This window comes from Eublepharis macularius, chromosome 12 (assembly GCF_028583425.1).
Source record: "Eublepharis macularius isolate TG4126 chromosome 12, MPM_Emac_v1.0, whole genome shotgun sequence".
NCBI lineage: Eukaryota > Metazoa > Chordata > Lepidosauria > Squamata > Eublepharidae > Eublepharis > Eublepharis macularius.
Genome location: NC_072801.1, coordinates 63,097,173 through 63,113,232, shown reverse-complemented (window position 1 = coordinate 63,113,232; position 16,060 = coordinate 63,097,173). Strand labels below are relative to the sequence as shown.

At 49.0% G+C, this 16,060-nt stretch overlaps 1 protein-coding gene across 1 annotated transcript; it reads right to left on the bottom strand.

Moving 5' to 3' along the window:
- Window positions 1-2,460: 2,460 nt before the first annotated feature.
- On the bottom strand, window positions 2,461-10,326 carry FIZ1 (FLT3 interacting zinc finger 1). The gene is made up of 2 exons (XM_054993121.1): window positions 10,197-10,326; window positions 2,461-6,071 (listed from the first exon to the last, which is right to left on the bottom strand). The coding sequence occupies exon 2, from the start codon at window positions 6,053-6,055 to the stop codon at window positions 4,610-4,612; it is 1,446 nt and encodes a 481-aa protein (XP_054849096.1). The 5' UTR covers window positions 6,056-6,071; window positions 10,197-10,326; the 3' UTR covers window positions 2,461-4,609.
- Window positions 10,327-16,060: the final 5,734 nt, after the last annotated feature.

Sequence of the window (16,060 nt, the reverse complement as noted above, 5' to 3'; positions counted from 1 at the left end):
ACCAGCATTATCTGACCAAGGACGGGGGTCTGGTGAGTTTGGAGCAGCGGCTCAAGATTCCAGAGGCCAGGTTCTGAAGTTGCCTTCGCCTATTGTAGCATCCCCAAATGGCACCTGAAAAACTTGCAGGGCCACCCTAAGCAAATCCACTGACTTCGGGCGGTAACTCTGCTTAGGACTGCGCTTATCCTGGCGCGCGCTTTGGAGGACCAGAGCTTCTCTCCAACAGATGCCTGAAATGTGTGTGTGCGCGCGCGCACAGACACACAAAAGGTACACAGGAAAATGTGGCCCCGCGGTTCACATTTTGTTTCTACAAGCTCACGAGCCTCTCCAACCGGGAAGGAGGCTTCCTGCCTCTGAGGGTCGAGTCCAGGGAAACTGGTGCCAAGCCTCGACACACCTTGATGGCGCCACAGGACTTCTTTCAGGGGTCCCTGGAGGGTAAGTGCTCCCCCCCCCCACACGCTCGATCTTCTTTCAAAGGGTGGAAAAATTGAAGGGGGTGTTTTGAGCTACCCCAGGATAGAGAGACTCGATCCCTCAAATCTGCAGCCCTGGGCATCAGCCAGGAAGGGCGGGATGGGATCATCGGAGCAGCCAGAAGCCGCCTGGGGGCGCCTGTCCAACCGCCCTCCTCCTCCCTCGCAGCTTTGTGTACAGCCCCCGTTCTTCGAGAAAAGCCTCTCCCCCCACTGCCCTCTCCGCCAAACGCGCCCCCCGGCAACCCGTCTGCTCGCCCCGATCCCCTGCTCAGTACCTGGTTCCGCAGTCGCCGCCCGGAGGGGCGGGGGGAGGCGCCGCGCCGGGGCTGGGAGAGCGGGCGGCGAGGGTGGCGGCATCCAGTGGCGCAAGAGGCGTCGTCCTCCGGCGATGCATTCAGGCAGACACCCCCTCCTTCTCCCGTGGGCAGCGCCGGCGAAGCCCGGGAGACCTTCACGTGTGCGCCAAAGCCCCCCGTTTGCTCCCCAAACAGCTTTAGGCAACGTGCAAGTTTGCAATGGTGACTGCGACCCTCACACCTGCAGCCGTGCGTGCATACAGACGTGCAGCAGGAAATGCAACCGTGCAAGCTTGTTGCCCACCCAGACGCGCTTAGCAGGATCGTAGCGTCTCCTCTCATATGGACGTCTGCTAAGAAAAGCCTTATTCTAAATTTTTTATGCGGATGCTAGGTCGGGATCTACAGGGAGCAGGGCCTTTTCAGTGGCGGCCTCCAGCCTCTGGAATGCTGTTCCGCTGGCTGTTGGTTTGATCCTTCTCATTGCCACTCTTCCACATATAAAAACTCTCCATATCTTTAGGATGTAACTTCTGTGGAATGTCAGGCTGATTAACATTTTATCCCTTTTCTCCTCAAAGGAAATACAGGTTTAAACTAGGAATTCCCGGAGCAAGGATGGCCTTTTGTGCAACACTGGAACACTGCCCAGGAAGAATGTTGGGCAAGAATATAGCTCTACGTCTGATGTAATTTTAAACCTGAATTATTTCCTTACACCATAGAAAGTTGCCTCTTCATTTTGTACAGTTCAAATAGCATGATTTTAACGTTTCTACTTTTAAGAAATTTGCTGAAAAAAACTTAAGAACAATCACTTTAAAATTATTCCCATTTTCTCATAAAACCCTGGAAGCTACCGACGGTGTATGTTAAGTGCCGTCAAGTTGCTCCCACCTTATAGAGACTCTATGAATTAACGACTTCCAAAACATCCTATATTGACATCCTTGCTCAGGTCTTGCCAACTGAAGGCTGTGGCTTCCTTTACTGGTCAATCCATCCCATGTTGGGTCTCTTTTCCTACTGCCTCCCATTTTTCCTAGCATTATTGTCTTTTCCAGCGAGTCCTGTCTTCCCAACAGCCTATATTACCCTAAAACAATCAGTGATGGGGTGGGGCACAGCCAAGCCAAAACTTTCTTGCACTAAGCCCCATCTTTGGAAACAGACCGAGCTGGATCGGAAACATTCCTTTTCAACCCTTTTGTGCCATTTCTGCACAGGACAGGTCAAAGTTATTTCAGCAGGACAGGAAGGTGAAAGGCCCAGAGAGCACATACTCTGGGTCCAGGGAAGTCTCCCTGGCATCTCCGGTTAAGGGGCAAGAGATGTTGGGAAAGGCCTTCAGATCGGGGCAGCTGCCAGTCAGAGCGTACAATACTACAGAGCTAGGTGAATCAACTGTCTGGCTCAACATAACACAGCTCCTTCCATTTGTAGAAGACACCCTTTTAATCCAGCTGCATGTTCCAGCCCATGTCAGTTTTGTTTTCACCTCCCAGGCCAGGTTTTTGCTTTAGCTGATCTCAGCTTCATGTTTGAAAAGGCTCCACACCTAGCCCTGCAAGGCTTGTACCCTAGGATGGCCTTGCGTTCCAAAACACGCAGGGCCACGCTCACTTACATGGTAGAGAAATTCCCAGCCAAAAGGCTTGCATTCCACAGAAGATAAGGAATTGGAATTTGGTCAGGAGCTGGCTTTTATTAGATTATTCTCAAGGTCCTACCAAGGGCTTAAGGAAACAAACAAAAGAGAGAGAACAAAACAACTATTTGTCAGTAAATAATTCCATTTGCGGGGGAGATTTGTCTCTGTACTGAAACCTGAATTCATTGAGGGATCCATCCGTCCAGCCCAGAAGCCTCAAAGATGGACACAAGTGAACTGGATAGCAAGAGCAGTAACGGGGAATAGGAAGCTGGTTTTCCTTTTTCATGTGCAGAAGTGACAATTCGACAAGCCCTCTGCATGTACAATATGCTATTCTTTTCCAGCTTGTTCTTCGACAGCTTATTTTTCTGTGGATAAAGTTCATGTGGCTTCAAACCCCCCCCCCCCCCGGCATTCTGGGAGACTCCCTTAAAACACAGGTGTACAAACCTGGATCTGCTCCAGAGTTAGCTTGTCTCCCACCTCAAATGTCCAAGCGTGAAGACGGCATTTATTGAGCTCCCCAGTCTCATTACCAACACTGCAGCTCTTCCTTCACCAAAATGGTTTGTTCGAGGTTGCCCTTATATTGAAAAATGTGAGCTTTTCCTGAAGAGCTGACCCTTCTCGTGAAAGAAAAGGCATCCTTCTACCATTCAAACAATTTTCAGATATGCAAAGATTTGTTAGAAATGAAAGAATTTCTGATTTGCAAATAAAATGAAGAGAAATCATGTCTTCTTTTGGGGAGAAAAAAAAAGTGAAGGCAAAAAAAATTACCTCTAATCAGAAGCAACCCCTCCCTTCCACTCTAACCAAAAGTGCTGGCGTTAACCTTGTCAAAAAAACCTACAGATAAAGTTAGGCAAGCAGGCGAGGCCACATTGAACCCCAGAGACCCTGCAGCAGACCTGACCAGATGCACTCCACAAGGCAGTGTGGTTGCCTTAGAGACTATTTTGCTCTACCTGGTAATGAGCAAAGATAATTTAGCTGCTTTGTTTTAAAATTAAATGTCTAGTCCTCATGACTGCAAAGAAAAGAACAGGGGGAAAAAGGAAAGAAGAACCTTTGAAAACAGAGTTTCAGCCTCTGGCCTAAAGCTAAAAAAAAAAAATTGGGAACACTGGAGAAAACTATTTTTGCTGTTAAATCTTGCCATTTTTATGCCAAACGTATGTGTGTGTGTTTTTTTTTTAAAGGGATGCTTTTTACAGTGTTTGCAATCAGAAATATCACAACTGTTAAGCAGGGGTTCCCTAAATTGAATGTAAACCTTTTCAAGCCTCTCTAAGTAACAAGGGGTACAGTTACGCTACAAAATTAAATGGATTTTCAATCGGGTTCTTGCTTTCCCCAGGAAATGCAGTGTCCAGGATTCTTTGAGAGAGTGGAAATCCTGGCAGACTGATGTTTGTGATGCAGTTATGCCTTTCAAGTTGGGAGGGAAAGGCAGAAGTCCATCCTAACTGTGGTTATACTTGTCCAGAGGCAGAGAGGATTCAAAGGAGGGAAAAGGGGAAGGAACAGAATCAGACAGTCCAACCGCAAGATGTAGGGTTCCTGCAAAAGAATACATTTACACTGACCAACAGCGTTGCCTAGAAACACAAAAACGACACCTCCCGCCTGACAGTGGTGAGGAAGTGATGGGGACAGGTTAGGAATGGGTCTCCTGGTCAAAGCTCAGTCTCCCATTACCACTGGAAAACCCTCCTAGGGGGTTGGTTGAGCTAGGGCACTTACACCAGTCTGGGACAATGTAACCTTGGCAGGGACAGGCTCACTTGGACTGCACTCCTGAAGGCAGCAGCCTTGCCTCATCCCGAGCATATCCTACTTCTGCCTGGAATATTAAAGGAAAGAATCCAAAATCCTCAATTCCCTCTCCAAGCAAGCACTTCTAAAACTTAACAGTTCTCAAGCATGTGCAAGATATTTTACCAGCTGCAAAAATGGAACATTAGCAAATAATACTTTTCATATTACTGTCATTTTTACATTGCAAGCCCCCCTACTCTACGCTAACGGACTGTGAAGAAAGGTGGGTGAGTGTGGTTTGAGCACATGGGCAGGAGTTGCATCTCCGGAACAGGATTGCCTCTGGCTGCCACTGGGATCGAGGTAACAGTGCAGGGGGTGGAGGGCTATTTTAAGGAGATGCTGGTCCCCTGCTAGTCAATACCACGGTGCAGCTTGAGATGCCGGGAGAGGTTGCTCAGGGTGATGAAGCCTTTGTGACAAACGGTGCACTTGAAAGGCCGTTCACCGCTGTGCAGCAGCCGGTGCCGTTTCAGGTAGCATTCGTGTCGGAAGAATTTGCCGCACTCGGTGCACTGGTAGGGCTTCTCCCCAGTGTGCACCAAGACGTGCCGGTCCAGGTCCCGCGGGCTGCGGAAGTATTTTTCACACTCGCTGCATTTGTAGAGTTTCTTGCCTGGCCGTGCTGGGAACGTTCGAAGATCCAGCTGGGGCAAGAGGTGGCGTTCCAGTTCGCTGCCCGGGGCAGGTGTAGGCGGTGTCGACACAGCGTGGCTCAATTGGTGCTCCTCTAAGGATTGTAAATTCACAAAGGGCTGGCCACATATGCCACAGGTGAAGGAGGGCTCCCCCCCATGGGCAGTCAAATGAGCTGCGAGGGTGTTGCCATTGGCAAAAAAGGTCCCACATTCACACTGGTACAAAGTCTCCGGGGGTCGCGTGTCTGGAGAGGGGCAATTCGGACAACCTCTGCTGTGCTGCAGGGCCTGTTCCTCTGGCTCCCCCTCTTTCTGCTCCTCTCCCAGGCTTACCAGTTCCAGAACCGTTTCGCTTGGTTGGACCTTCCCAGCACAGACTTGGCAGGGTGGGGGCCTGTCCTTGGCATGAGTGAGCTTGTGGCGCTCCAACAAGGATGCGGCATTAAAGTCTCGCTCACATTCGGGGCATTTAAAAGGTTTGATGTCTGTATGAGCCAGCCAATGGCGTCGCAGTTCAGATGCCAACTGGAAATGCCGTCCACAGGCCCCGCAACCAAAGGGGGCAGCCCGACCTCGCCCGGCACTGCAGAGGTGTCCCAGGGGACTCTGTTCTTTGCCACAGGCTAGGCAGCGAGGGGTAGGCGGTTGAGGGGCTGTGGCAGCAGGAGTAGCCCGGTGCTGCCGCTTGAGGTGACGGCCCAGGCTGCTGCGGGAGGAGAAGCGGAGTTCACAGACATGGCAGCAATAAGGCTTCTCCCCTGTGTGTACCACTTGATGGTGGAGAAGGCCAGTGGAGTCCCGAAAGCCTTTTGGACACATGGTGCAGCGGTAGGGGCGCTCCCCTGTGTGGCTCCGGATGTGGTTCACCAGGTTGAAGGAATGCTTGAAGCTCTTGACGCAATGAGGGCACTGGAAAGGCTTCAGTTCTGTATGCCGGGCAAAATGGCGGCGCAGGTCAGAGCGGTAGCGGAAGCTCTTGTCGCACTCGGAGCAGTGGAAAGGGGCCCGGGCCCCACCTCCGTTGTCTATCAGAAGTGACGGATCGTCCTCGGTATCAGAGTACAGAACCGCGCACTCTTCCACAGAGCCGGTGGTAGCACCAACTCCCGGTGTCTCAATGGGGCGCTGGCCCTCTGGCCACTGTGCATCGCAGTTCTCCATTTACCCAACAGTGCCTCTGAAGAACAGAAAGGGGACAATCGCAGCAATAGAGATGAAAGGGATAAAAAAGCCACTGAGTACAAATACTTAGCATACACAGGGCTTTTTTTCAGCTGGAACGCGGAGGAACGGAGTTCCGGAACCTCTTGAAAATGGTCACATGGCTGGTGGCCCCGCCCCCTGATCTCCAGACAGAGGGGAGTTTAGATGACCTCCACGCCGCTATCTAAACTCCCCTCTGTCTGGAGATCAGGGGGCGGGGCCACCAGCCATGTGACCATTTTCTCCGAGGGCAACCCACTGAGTTCCACTACCTCTTTTCCCAGAAAAAAAGCCCTGAGCATACATAACACCCCCCACTCAGTTAATCCATAGAATACACATCAACAGAGACAAATGGTGCCTGCCAAGAGAATAGTTCCAACTGATTCACATGACAGACCAAGGCAGGAACTTTAAGAGACTGCATGTATGAGAAAATGGCTGTTTATGTGGGGTAGGCATAGACAATAAACATCAAAACTATCTGGTTAAGATGATTTAGTACTTTACAGAGGGCAGGTAGGCACGTGAGTTACTACTTTACTGAGTACAAGTAGGCAGATATCTACTTTAATCTAAAATTTTACACAAGGGATCCAAGAAAGTGGGAGTGGAAGAGCGAGGGAAAGACAACCCTTTGTTTCTATTGCATATTCTTTAGGCTGAGTTTCAGTATACCTAGACAGAGGCAAACCCAAGAAACAACCAGAAATACAACCAAAATACTTGGGAAACAGAAATTATTACACAATCAAGGGTTATTTCAGGAAATATAGAAAATCTATTAAAGTGCTCAGTGCACAAGTTATATCACTTTTAAACAACACATCTATACATACAAAGACCTGAAAGTCCCAACAAAGGGGAAGGGATGGTCAGTCATAAACCGTATCCCTTTAAGAGAGTCCCACAGAGGTAATTTGAACAGTCTTGTAATGAATTTTTCTTGTAAATAAACTCTGGAGACTCCCATACAAAAACTATTCCTTTGACCATGAGATGTCAACCAAAGTCTACAGGAAAAAGGAGATGTCTATTTCAAAAGGTGAGTAGATGAACTTGTAGAATGTGTGGAAAGCCAATTTCCTTTGTAGGTGGATTCCAAGGAAGAACGAGGAGCTCCGCAGAGCCCCCTGGCCCTTCAACCTGCCGGCTGGATGTTCCAGCTTGTTTCATAGAACTTCCACTTCCTCAGGGGCCGACAAAACATCCATTATTATTATTATCATATTTGTATTCCACCCTCCCCGCAAGCAGGCTCAGGGCGGATAACAGCATTAAAAACATTCCATATAAAACATTAAAAAGCATCATACAAAAATATAAAATAGCAGCATCACAGAGAATAAACACCATCATGTACAAAAATTCTCACATGCAATCCATTTAACGCACCACAGGGACACGGTCTATGACTGACCATCCCCTCCCCTTTGTTGGGACTTTCAGATCTTTGTATGTATAAATGTGTTGTTTAAAAGTGATATAACTTGTACAGTGAGCACTTTGATTGTTCTATATTTCCTGAAATAACCCTTGATTGTGTAATAATTTCTATCTCCCAAGTATTTTGGTTGTAATTCCTGAGTTTCAGTATGGGCTGGAGACCGAGTGGTTCCACTTCGAGCTTTTCCTTCTAGGACTGGAAGCCGAATCAAAGGCTTTGGGGGATTCTCCCAATTCCTCAGTTCCGTATGATGGTAGGGGACAGTGAATACAGGAGTGGGTTTGAATGTCTGCAATCCTAGGTTCAAATCTCTGTCCAGCCGCCACGGGATTTGAACTTCAGGAAAGTCACCCTCTGAGCTCCCAGCACAATCTGTTTCACTAGCTTGATATGAAAATTAATTTAGACAATGATTTTTTTTGTACACCATCAAAATACTTTGAGTAGAGAGGAAAAATAATTTTAAAAATCTTCCTGTCGCAAGAGCAAAACAGTATGCTCAGAAATTTTTGAGGGATGGAGCTCCCGATGCCCTAGAAAAAAGGAGGACTGTAGACAGGAGACCTAGCTTTGCGTTTCTAAGATTAAAACCAGGAACAAAACTCTTTCCATTCCAGGGAACAGTGAAGTCTTGACTCTCGAAACTCCGCCCTATGTTAAGGGATTTTTAAAAAACCCTCTTCTAGAAAACATATGTGAGCATTCATTCAAACAAGGCATTCACGCAGAAAGGCAAAATCTGCCTTAGTGGCAAATGCTTTCTCCTACAGTGTTGAGATTTAGCTGCTGGTCAGCATAAAATCATAAAAAGTGAGGAAGTTATCCAGCAACTGTAAACATCCTTTTGTTTTCATTCCATTACTATGATTTCAGCAATGGAAATGTTACTTCTCAGAAGTGTTTTGAACTCATAACAAATGTATGGTTCCAGCATTTGAGGCGTTTATATTATAGTGAGATCTGACTGACCTGTCACTCAAGCTTGTACAGCGCCATGTATTCTGGGAAATGTAATTCTGAAGAGGTTTATATTAACCTTTTTGATCTTTTATTCTGTGTGTGTGCATGTTATGTGTTGTCCAGTCACCTCCGACCTATGGTGATCCTATGAATGAAAGATCTCCAAAACATCCTATCATTAACAGACTTGCTCAGATTCTGCATACTGGAGGACGTGGCTTTTTTTATTGAGTTAAGCCATCTCATTTTGGGCCGTACTCTTTTCCTACTGCCTTCCGCTTTTCCTAGCATTATTTACTTTTCCAGAGAATCTTATCCTCTCATGATGTGACCAAAGTACGATAGCCTCCGTTTTATCATTTAGTGCTAATGTATATAAGATTCTCTGATGTGATTGTTCTTTATGCATCTGAGCTTTATTTGGAATAAAACTCATATTTCTTTATAGATCACTGTTTGGTCTCTCGATTGTGGGTATTGTCTGAAAGAAGAACTAAATTGGCATGCAGAGTATTTTGAAATAAATCTCCTTTCACCCCACCATGCTCTAAGTCATCCCACTTTAACTTTCTCCCAAAGAACCCAAGAATTCTGGTTCCTGGTCTCATTCCTCACCGAAGTCATTCACATGCACACCCCAACAACCTATTAGCAGATGCAACACTACAAATATGTGCTTGGGGTAATGTTAGGAAAAAATCAGAGCTCCAGTATCATTTTGTACACATTATATAACAGAACAAGGTAGAGGGATTGACATAACACTAATAGGAGCATAACAGTACAAGAATTTAAAACTGCATTGACAAATGAACACCCAATGTTTAACTATTGCAGTTCTGGCACTATCATTAGGTTGTTCTTCACAGACAGGCTGAGGTAACAAAAAATTATCTGGGGGGAAGAAGGAGATAGGAACATCTGTAACCTCTTAGTACTTCACAGCCTTCCTTCCCACAGAAGAATCCAAAAGCCCCAACATCCCTCATAAGATTCCATTAATATTGTTTGCTGGGTTAAGTACATAACTGCTCGCACCTTCAATTAATTATTCTGGAATAACTTCTGCCACATGGGGTTTGAGAGCAGGCTCACTAACACAAAAATATATTCAGGTGGGTAGCTGTTGGTGTGCAGAAGAAGAGCAAGATCCAGGTCCAGTAGCCCCTTAGAGACCAACTAGATTTCCGTGGTATGAGCTTTCCAGAGTTAAAGGAGCTTTTACTCTTGAAAGCTCATACCCCGAAAATATCTACTTGACTCTAATCTTGCTCTTGCACAAATATATATCCCTAATCATACATTAAAGGCATATGGCTGTAACCCACTCATTTGCCCTTCTTTAGCCAGCTGGCTATCAACATATACAAGTCCTAAATAGATACATCTTAAGTAGTGTGAAAGGGAGGCGTGTGTCTAATCTGCCTTCAGCGATTTTGAGCATGCACCCCTGGAGAACCCATGAGCTCCAAGCACCCCCTCCCCCAACTACTCTTTTAATTCTGCTCAGAATTAGAACCCAGGAGTCCTGGCTCTCCTCCTTTCTTGGCCCCTTTATCCTTTCGACCTGCATGACCCACTTAGCATCTCCCCTGCCCTGGAGTAGGTATGATCCTGAGGGAGTCTCTCTGTGTGTCTGTTTGCTTTCCCTCCCCAAACCCTCCTCCTTCTCCTCCACCTCCCGGTACTCACAACTTCTTATGGGTGCCGACATCGTAACGGGGGAGTCACTTCTCTCCAGAGGAAGAGGCAGAGCCTCTCCCACCCCCAGAGAAGCAGCGGTCGCGGAGGGGCGGGAGGTGACCTCTTGCGACAGCCTGTCCCCTCCACCCTCAAATCCAGCCCCCATGGAAGTTAACAGGACACCCCACCCCCCTCTCCGCACCCATCTTTGCTGCGGGCAAAGAGGGGAGGAGTAAGAACGGACACATCGCGGCCATTTTTACTGTGGGCATGGGGTAGGCGAGGCCCCTCGTTGCGAGAGGTGTCATTTTTAGTGTGGGCACAGGGAGGTGGGCGTGATGTTTACTCGAAATACGGTGAGGCTTTCAACCCACAAAACTGTATGGCAACCGCAAATACTTCACTTTTCGCCGGGAAACGATTCATGTTTCGAAAGGGGGTGGGAAAATAGGAATTGAGACGCCATCTTTAGTATTGGCAGAGCGAGGTGGGCAGAGCCGCCATGTATGAAAACTGGAGGAAGACACCATCTTTACTGTTGCCAGGATAGTCGCACCCCCCGCCCCGCGGGTCGCCATATTTGAAATGGGAAAAGAAGGTTGGAGGTCTGGTTTTCGTGTTCAAAGTGGCGCCAAATGTTCGGTTTGCCGCAAATTTTAAAATACAAAGACAAGTGCCATTGTTAGTGTAATCATAAAGACGTCCTTTTTACTATGAGCAAAAATAGTTCCCGGATCGGTGCCATCATTACTACGGGAAAGATCAAAATGGGTAGCCGTGTTAGGCTGTGGCAATAGAAAAGCGAGAGTCCAGTAGGACCTGTAAGACTAACAATATCTGTGGTAGGGTATGAGCTTTCGTGAGTCACAGCTCACTTATACAGATTATCCTAGACATTAAGATCAGAATGAACTGAGATGTGACTCGCGAAAACCCATACCCTACCACAAATTTTGTTAGGTCCTGTTTTGTTAAAGGTCCTGCTGGACTCTTGCTCTTTTCTACTGCTAAGGGAAATAAATAGGTATGGGGAGGATTCGATTCTTTCATCGAAAGGGTAGAAAAGATAAAACTGCAGTGTTTCCCCATGATCCACAGGTTTGGGGCGGGGTGGGTGGGTGGGAGAGACAGGGTAATCTTTGGGCCAAGCTACAAGTGACGAATGACACTTGATCAGCAAGTGGATTGAGTGGAGGGCAAGTGAACAGGGAGAAATACACTTGATGTTCAAGTGTCGTTTGTCACTTGTAGTTTGGCCCTTTGAGTCCTCAGCGCTGGAAATGGTTGTTTTTTTGCCGTCACAACAGGCAGAAATTCAACAGGTTACGTTCATCTTGCTGTAACTTGGAGGTATATTGTGATCGCCACGGAGGAAGTGTAGGATTAAAACGTGCTTAATAAATAAGATTTCCAGTTACTGCCCTGTTTTCATCACCTCTAATCATTCTGAGATGCTCTTCTGAATCAACCTTTCATTAGCAGACCAGCAACAGCGTCACAACCACGTTTTTCTAAGATGCTGGGAATTTTTTTTAAAGTAGCAAAGGAATGAATGGTGATTGCCAGGGCTGTATCTGGTAATTTCATCTGGGGGGAAAATGTGCCTGATCATTGCCAGTTTTCACCATTGGAGACCCAACCTTGTCCTCCTTTTCTATCGTGACCAGAGGCAGAATCTCTGAACTAGAACCAACACCATTTTATGCCATATACAAGACCCACGTTTTTATTTCAGATTAAGTGTTCTAGAATAGCTAGTGTTCTTTGCCTTCATACACCCAACCAGCTACAAAGATTAGAACCCCCATTCAACTCGTAAGCATGCACAAAGCATAATCCTCTTCTGCCACAAAATAAAACACAATTTTATTTCTTGTTTGAAATTGTATGTCAGTGGGCCAGTTTCCCATCCCACTTTTTCACCCACTCAACTACCCAGATTTTGCTACAATCTTTCCCAAAACTTCAGAGTAAATCAGCTTTGAAAAAGTTCAGAGAAAAACCAGGAAAATGTTGAGAAGCTGCACAATGCATCACAATGCTGTGGGAAACTACTTCCCAACAGCATCAAACTCAAGGCAAATAACGTATACAGAAAGACCCATGAGCCATTAGTTCCAGAAAATGATGTCTGGGTGTTACTTATTTCAGACTGTAGGCCAGGATCACAAGTGATCCACATGTAAAAATCCCCTCACCCCTGCCTAGACTGTCAGGAAGAAGGCAAAGCTATTGGAGCATTCCATAAGACTCCATAAAATGCATTGTGTAGTGCACATTCAAGACTAGTTTGCCACTTCTGTAAGAAATTAGCCCCAAGTCAGACCATGTAGGAACGACACGAGACAGGGTCTGGATGCAAAGTCTGTCCCTCCAAAATGGAGGCCAGTTTTATTCACTTGTATTCAGGAACTCCCGGATGCCCAAATATGGCTATTACAACAGTTGCAAGTTACACATTCCATTCTCAGCCAACTAAGCAAAATATTGCTGCGTTGACTTTTGTCTTATCTAGGAAGCATAACAGAATGAAAGGTACATCATGAGCTTCTGAGCATAGAAGAATGTTAGAGTGTATGGGAATATAGTGCTCTGTGAAGGGTGAGAGACTTAATGTTACACATTTAAACTACTCCCCGAGTCTTCCCGTGTGGCATGCCAACTGACCAGGAGATCAGGAATGTAGAAATGTAAAGAGCAATTAATGGAGGCTGTGTGGCATGCCTACTCCAGCCTACAAGACCAGTTAGGTTCATGATGGTTATATGGATGTACTGAAAATCTTTAAACAGATGAATGAATGCTGGGAATACTGCATTGGTTTGAGGGGAAGCAGGAGCTACTACTTGGGGTAACCTTTAGGGGGTACTGTGACAGCAACAGATCGTCTTCGTCCTTCTGTGCAGCCCCACATTGGGACTGCGCAGGCGCAGGCCAGCCGCGGAAAAGATTTTTCTAGCTTCCAGAGATGTGAAGGGGACGTTCGGATCCACCGCGCATGCGCGTCGGTGTTCCCGCCAATTTTGAATGCATATATATCCGAACGTCCCCGGCATTCCCTCAGTTCCTTTTTCGCCGCCGTACGAAAAGGTTCTATTGTCTAGCATTTATCCTCTCAGCGTCTCTTCGGAGTTTTGGATCGTGATCTTCTGGTCGGTATTTTTTCCCCTTGTCGGTGGGAGATACCGTTCATTATGTCCCAAACTTCTTTGTTTAAGAAGTGTCTTAAGTGCGGCACTAAAATGACGCACTCGGACGGCCATGAGCTCTGCCTCATCTGCCTGGGCGAGGGGCATGTTGTCGAGCGCTGCTCCATCTGTATGTCCTTCACCCCGAAGGCAAGGAGTGATCGGAAGGCCAGGCTCCGTGCCTTTTTGTGGGATGCTAACCTTCTCCCCCCCAAGCCATCCGGCTCTTCGGGAGATAGACCCCGCTCCGCCGCTCCGTCGCCGTCGCCATCTCGTAAGTCGCCAGAGCAGCTCCCCACGGAACCAATGGGGCAACCCGTTCCGGAGGCCCGACCTGACTCCGGTTCCGGGGATCGTCCTTCCGACCGGAAGGCCAAGAAGCGTTCCGCATCCAAGCCGAAGTCCTCCTCCAAGCCCTCGGCCGCAGAGGCTGCTTCGGAACCCCAGCCCAAGAAGGCCAAGGCGAAATCGAGGGCCAAGGGCCGTGCTTTATCCCCGGCTCCGACTGTGCGCCCTGGTACTCCATCTGGACCGGTCCTGATCCCTGACGATGTGGTGAGTCTCCACACCCCGTCTCCTCCTTGCACGCCTCCTCCGTCGGTTCCCGAGGAATTCGTGTCGTTCCCATCTTTCACGGAACCGTTCCAGTCATTCGAACGCTCCCTGCCTTCCGCCCCGGCGCCTTCGGAGGCCTCCGTTCCATTGCCGTCTACCTCGTCGGTTCCGATGCCTCTTCGCTGGCCCGCCCCGGTGCCTGCTCCTCTGCCCCCTTGCCAGCCTGTCGCGGGGATTGGGAACATGACCTCCTGGCAGGATTTTGTGGCGTGGTTCCAGCAGTCGCTGCCCTTCCTGCAGCATCCTTCCGTTCCGGTGGTTTCCGTTCCGGCTCAGCCAGTCGGGCTCCCGGCATCCGCTCCTCCACCTCCTGGCCTGCCTCTGCGACCGTCGGTTCCGGCGGCTTGTCCGTCGGCCCCGAGCGCTCACCGGTCCTCGGTTCCGACACAAACCTCACCGGAGTTTTCAGATTCCGAGGATGAGGAAGGTCTGGCGTCCCCGTCGGAGTGTTCTTCGGATGCGGCCTCTGATCCTTCCCCGGATGACACCGTGGGTGGGCCCCGTTCATCGTCTCCGAATGACGACTACAGGCTGTTCTCCGAGCAGATGGTGCGGATGGCCGCCGCGCTGGAGATAGACGTCTCCTCCACGACCTCCAAGCCCAAGAGTAAGCTACTGGAGGCTCTGTATTCCGGGTCCCCCGCGTCGGTGGCGTTTCCCCCTGTGGAGGATTTTGTTGACAGCGCTCTCGCGCTCTGGCAAACACCGGCGTCCGTGTCCGCGACGGCAAAGAAGGTAGAGAGGTACTACCGTTTAAAGCAGGATGATTGCCCGTACCTCTTCAGTCATCCGAAACCCTCCTCAATCGTGGCTGAGGAGGGTCAGGCTCGGTTCCGTTCCGGTTCCTCGTCGGCCCCGGCGGACCGAGAAGGCAGAAAGCTGGATGGCATGGGCAGGAAACTCTACTCGTCCGCGTCTTTGGGGTTCCGTATTGCCAACTTCCAGGCCATTATGGGGTCCTACAATCTGTTCCTCTGGAAACGGCTGTCCTCTTACCTTTCCGATCTCCCCGAGGATCGCCGCCACTTGGTGAAGGCCCTTCAGGCAGAGGCCATACGGCTGTCAAAACAGCAGATGACAGCGGGCAAGGATGCTGCCGACTCCGCGGCGCGCTCGATGGCGACTTCGGTGGTCCTGCGTCGACACGCCTGGCTCCGGTCCACTGCCCTGCCGCCTGAAAAGAAGGCGAAAGTGGAGGATTTCCCCTTCGAGGGGCCCCAGCTCTTCTCGGAGAAGACGGATGAATCCCTCTCCCTGATGAAAAAGAATCAGCAGACGGCCAAGTCCCTCGGAGTCGCCCCCTCAGTTCAGTCATCGGGTCCGAGGTATCGTTATGGTCGGTTCCGATCCTACCAGGCCTCTTACCAACCTTACCAGCAGCGTCAAGGGCGCTTCTTCTCGGGCCAGTCCTACGGTCACCGATCCTATTCAGCCCAGCAGCGTCATTCTTCCAGGCGCTCCGGCCGGTCCAAGGGCAGGCAACAGCCTTCTTCACCCAAGCCTTCGACCTCGGTGCAGAAGCCCTCGGTCTTCTGACTAAGCCTGAACGCTCCCCTGTTGGCCTCCGAGGACACCTCCTCTGCTGCCCAGTTTCTGGACAGGCTTCGGCCTTTTTTGCCCTGTTGGCAACGTGTTACTTCTGACACTTGGGTCCTGTCCATTGTGGCCCATGGTTACAAGTTAATGTTTACAGATGCGCCTCCTCTCTCTCTCCCTCCCCGTTGTTCTCCATGTTGTGATGTTATGTTGCACAATAATGTTATAGAGTTGGTTAACAAAGGTGCTGTCCGGGTGGTCAATGTCGCTGCTTCCCCGTGGGGATTTTACTCGAGGTACTTCCTTGTGGATAAGAAGGATGGAGGTTCCCGGCCCATTTTGGACCTTAGGGGCCTCAACAGCTATTTAAAGGTTGAGAAATTTCGGATGCTGACCCTGGCACGGGTCATGGAGCTCCTAGAGGTGGGCGTCTGGTTAGCTATCCTAGACTTGAAAGACGCCTACTTCCACATCTCCATCTTTGAGGGCCACAGGAAGTATCTGCGGTTTGCCTATGGGGATTCTGTATATGAA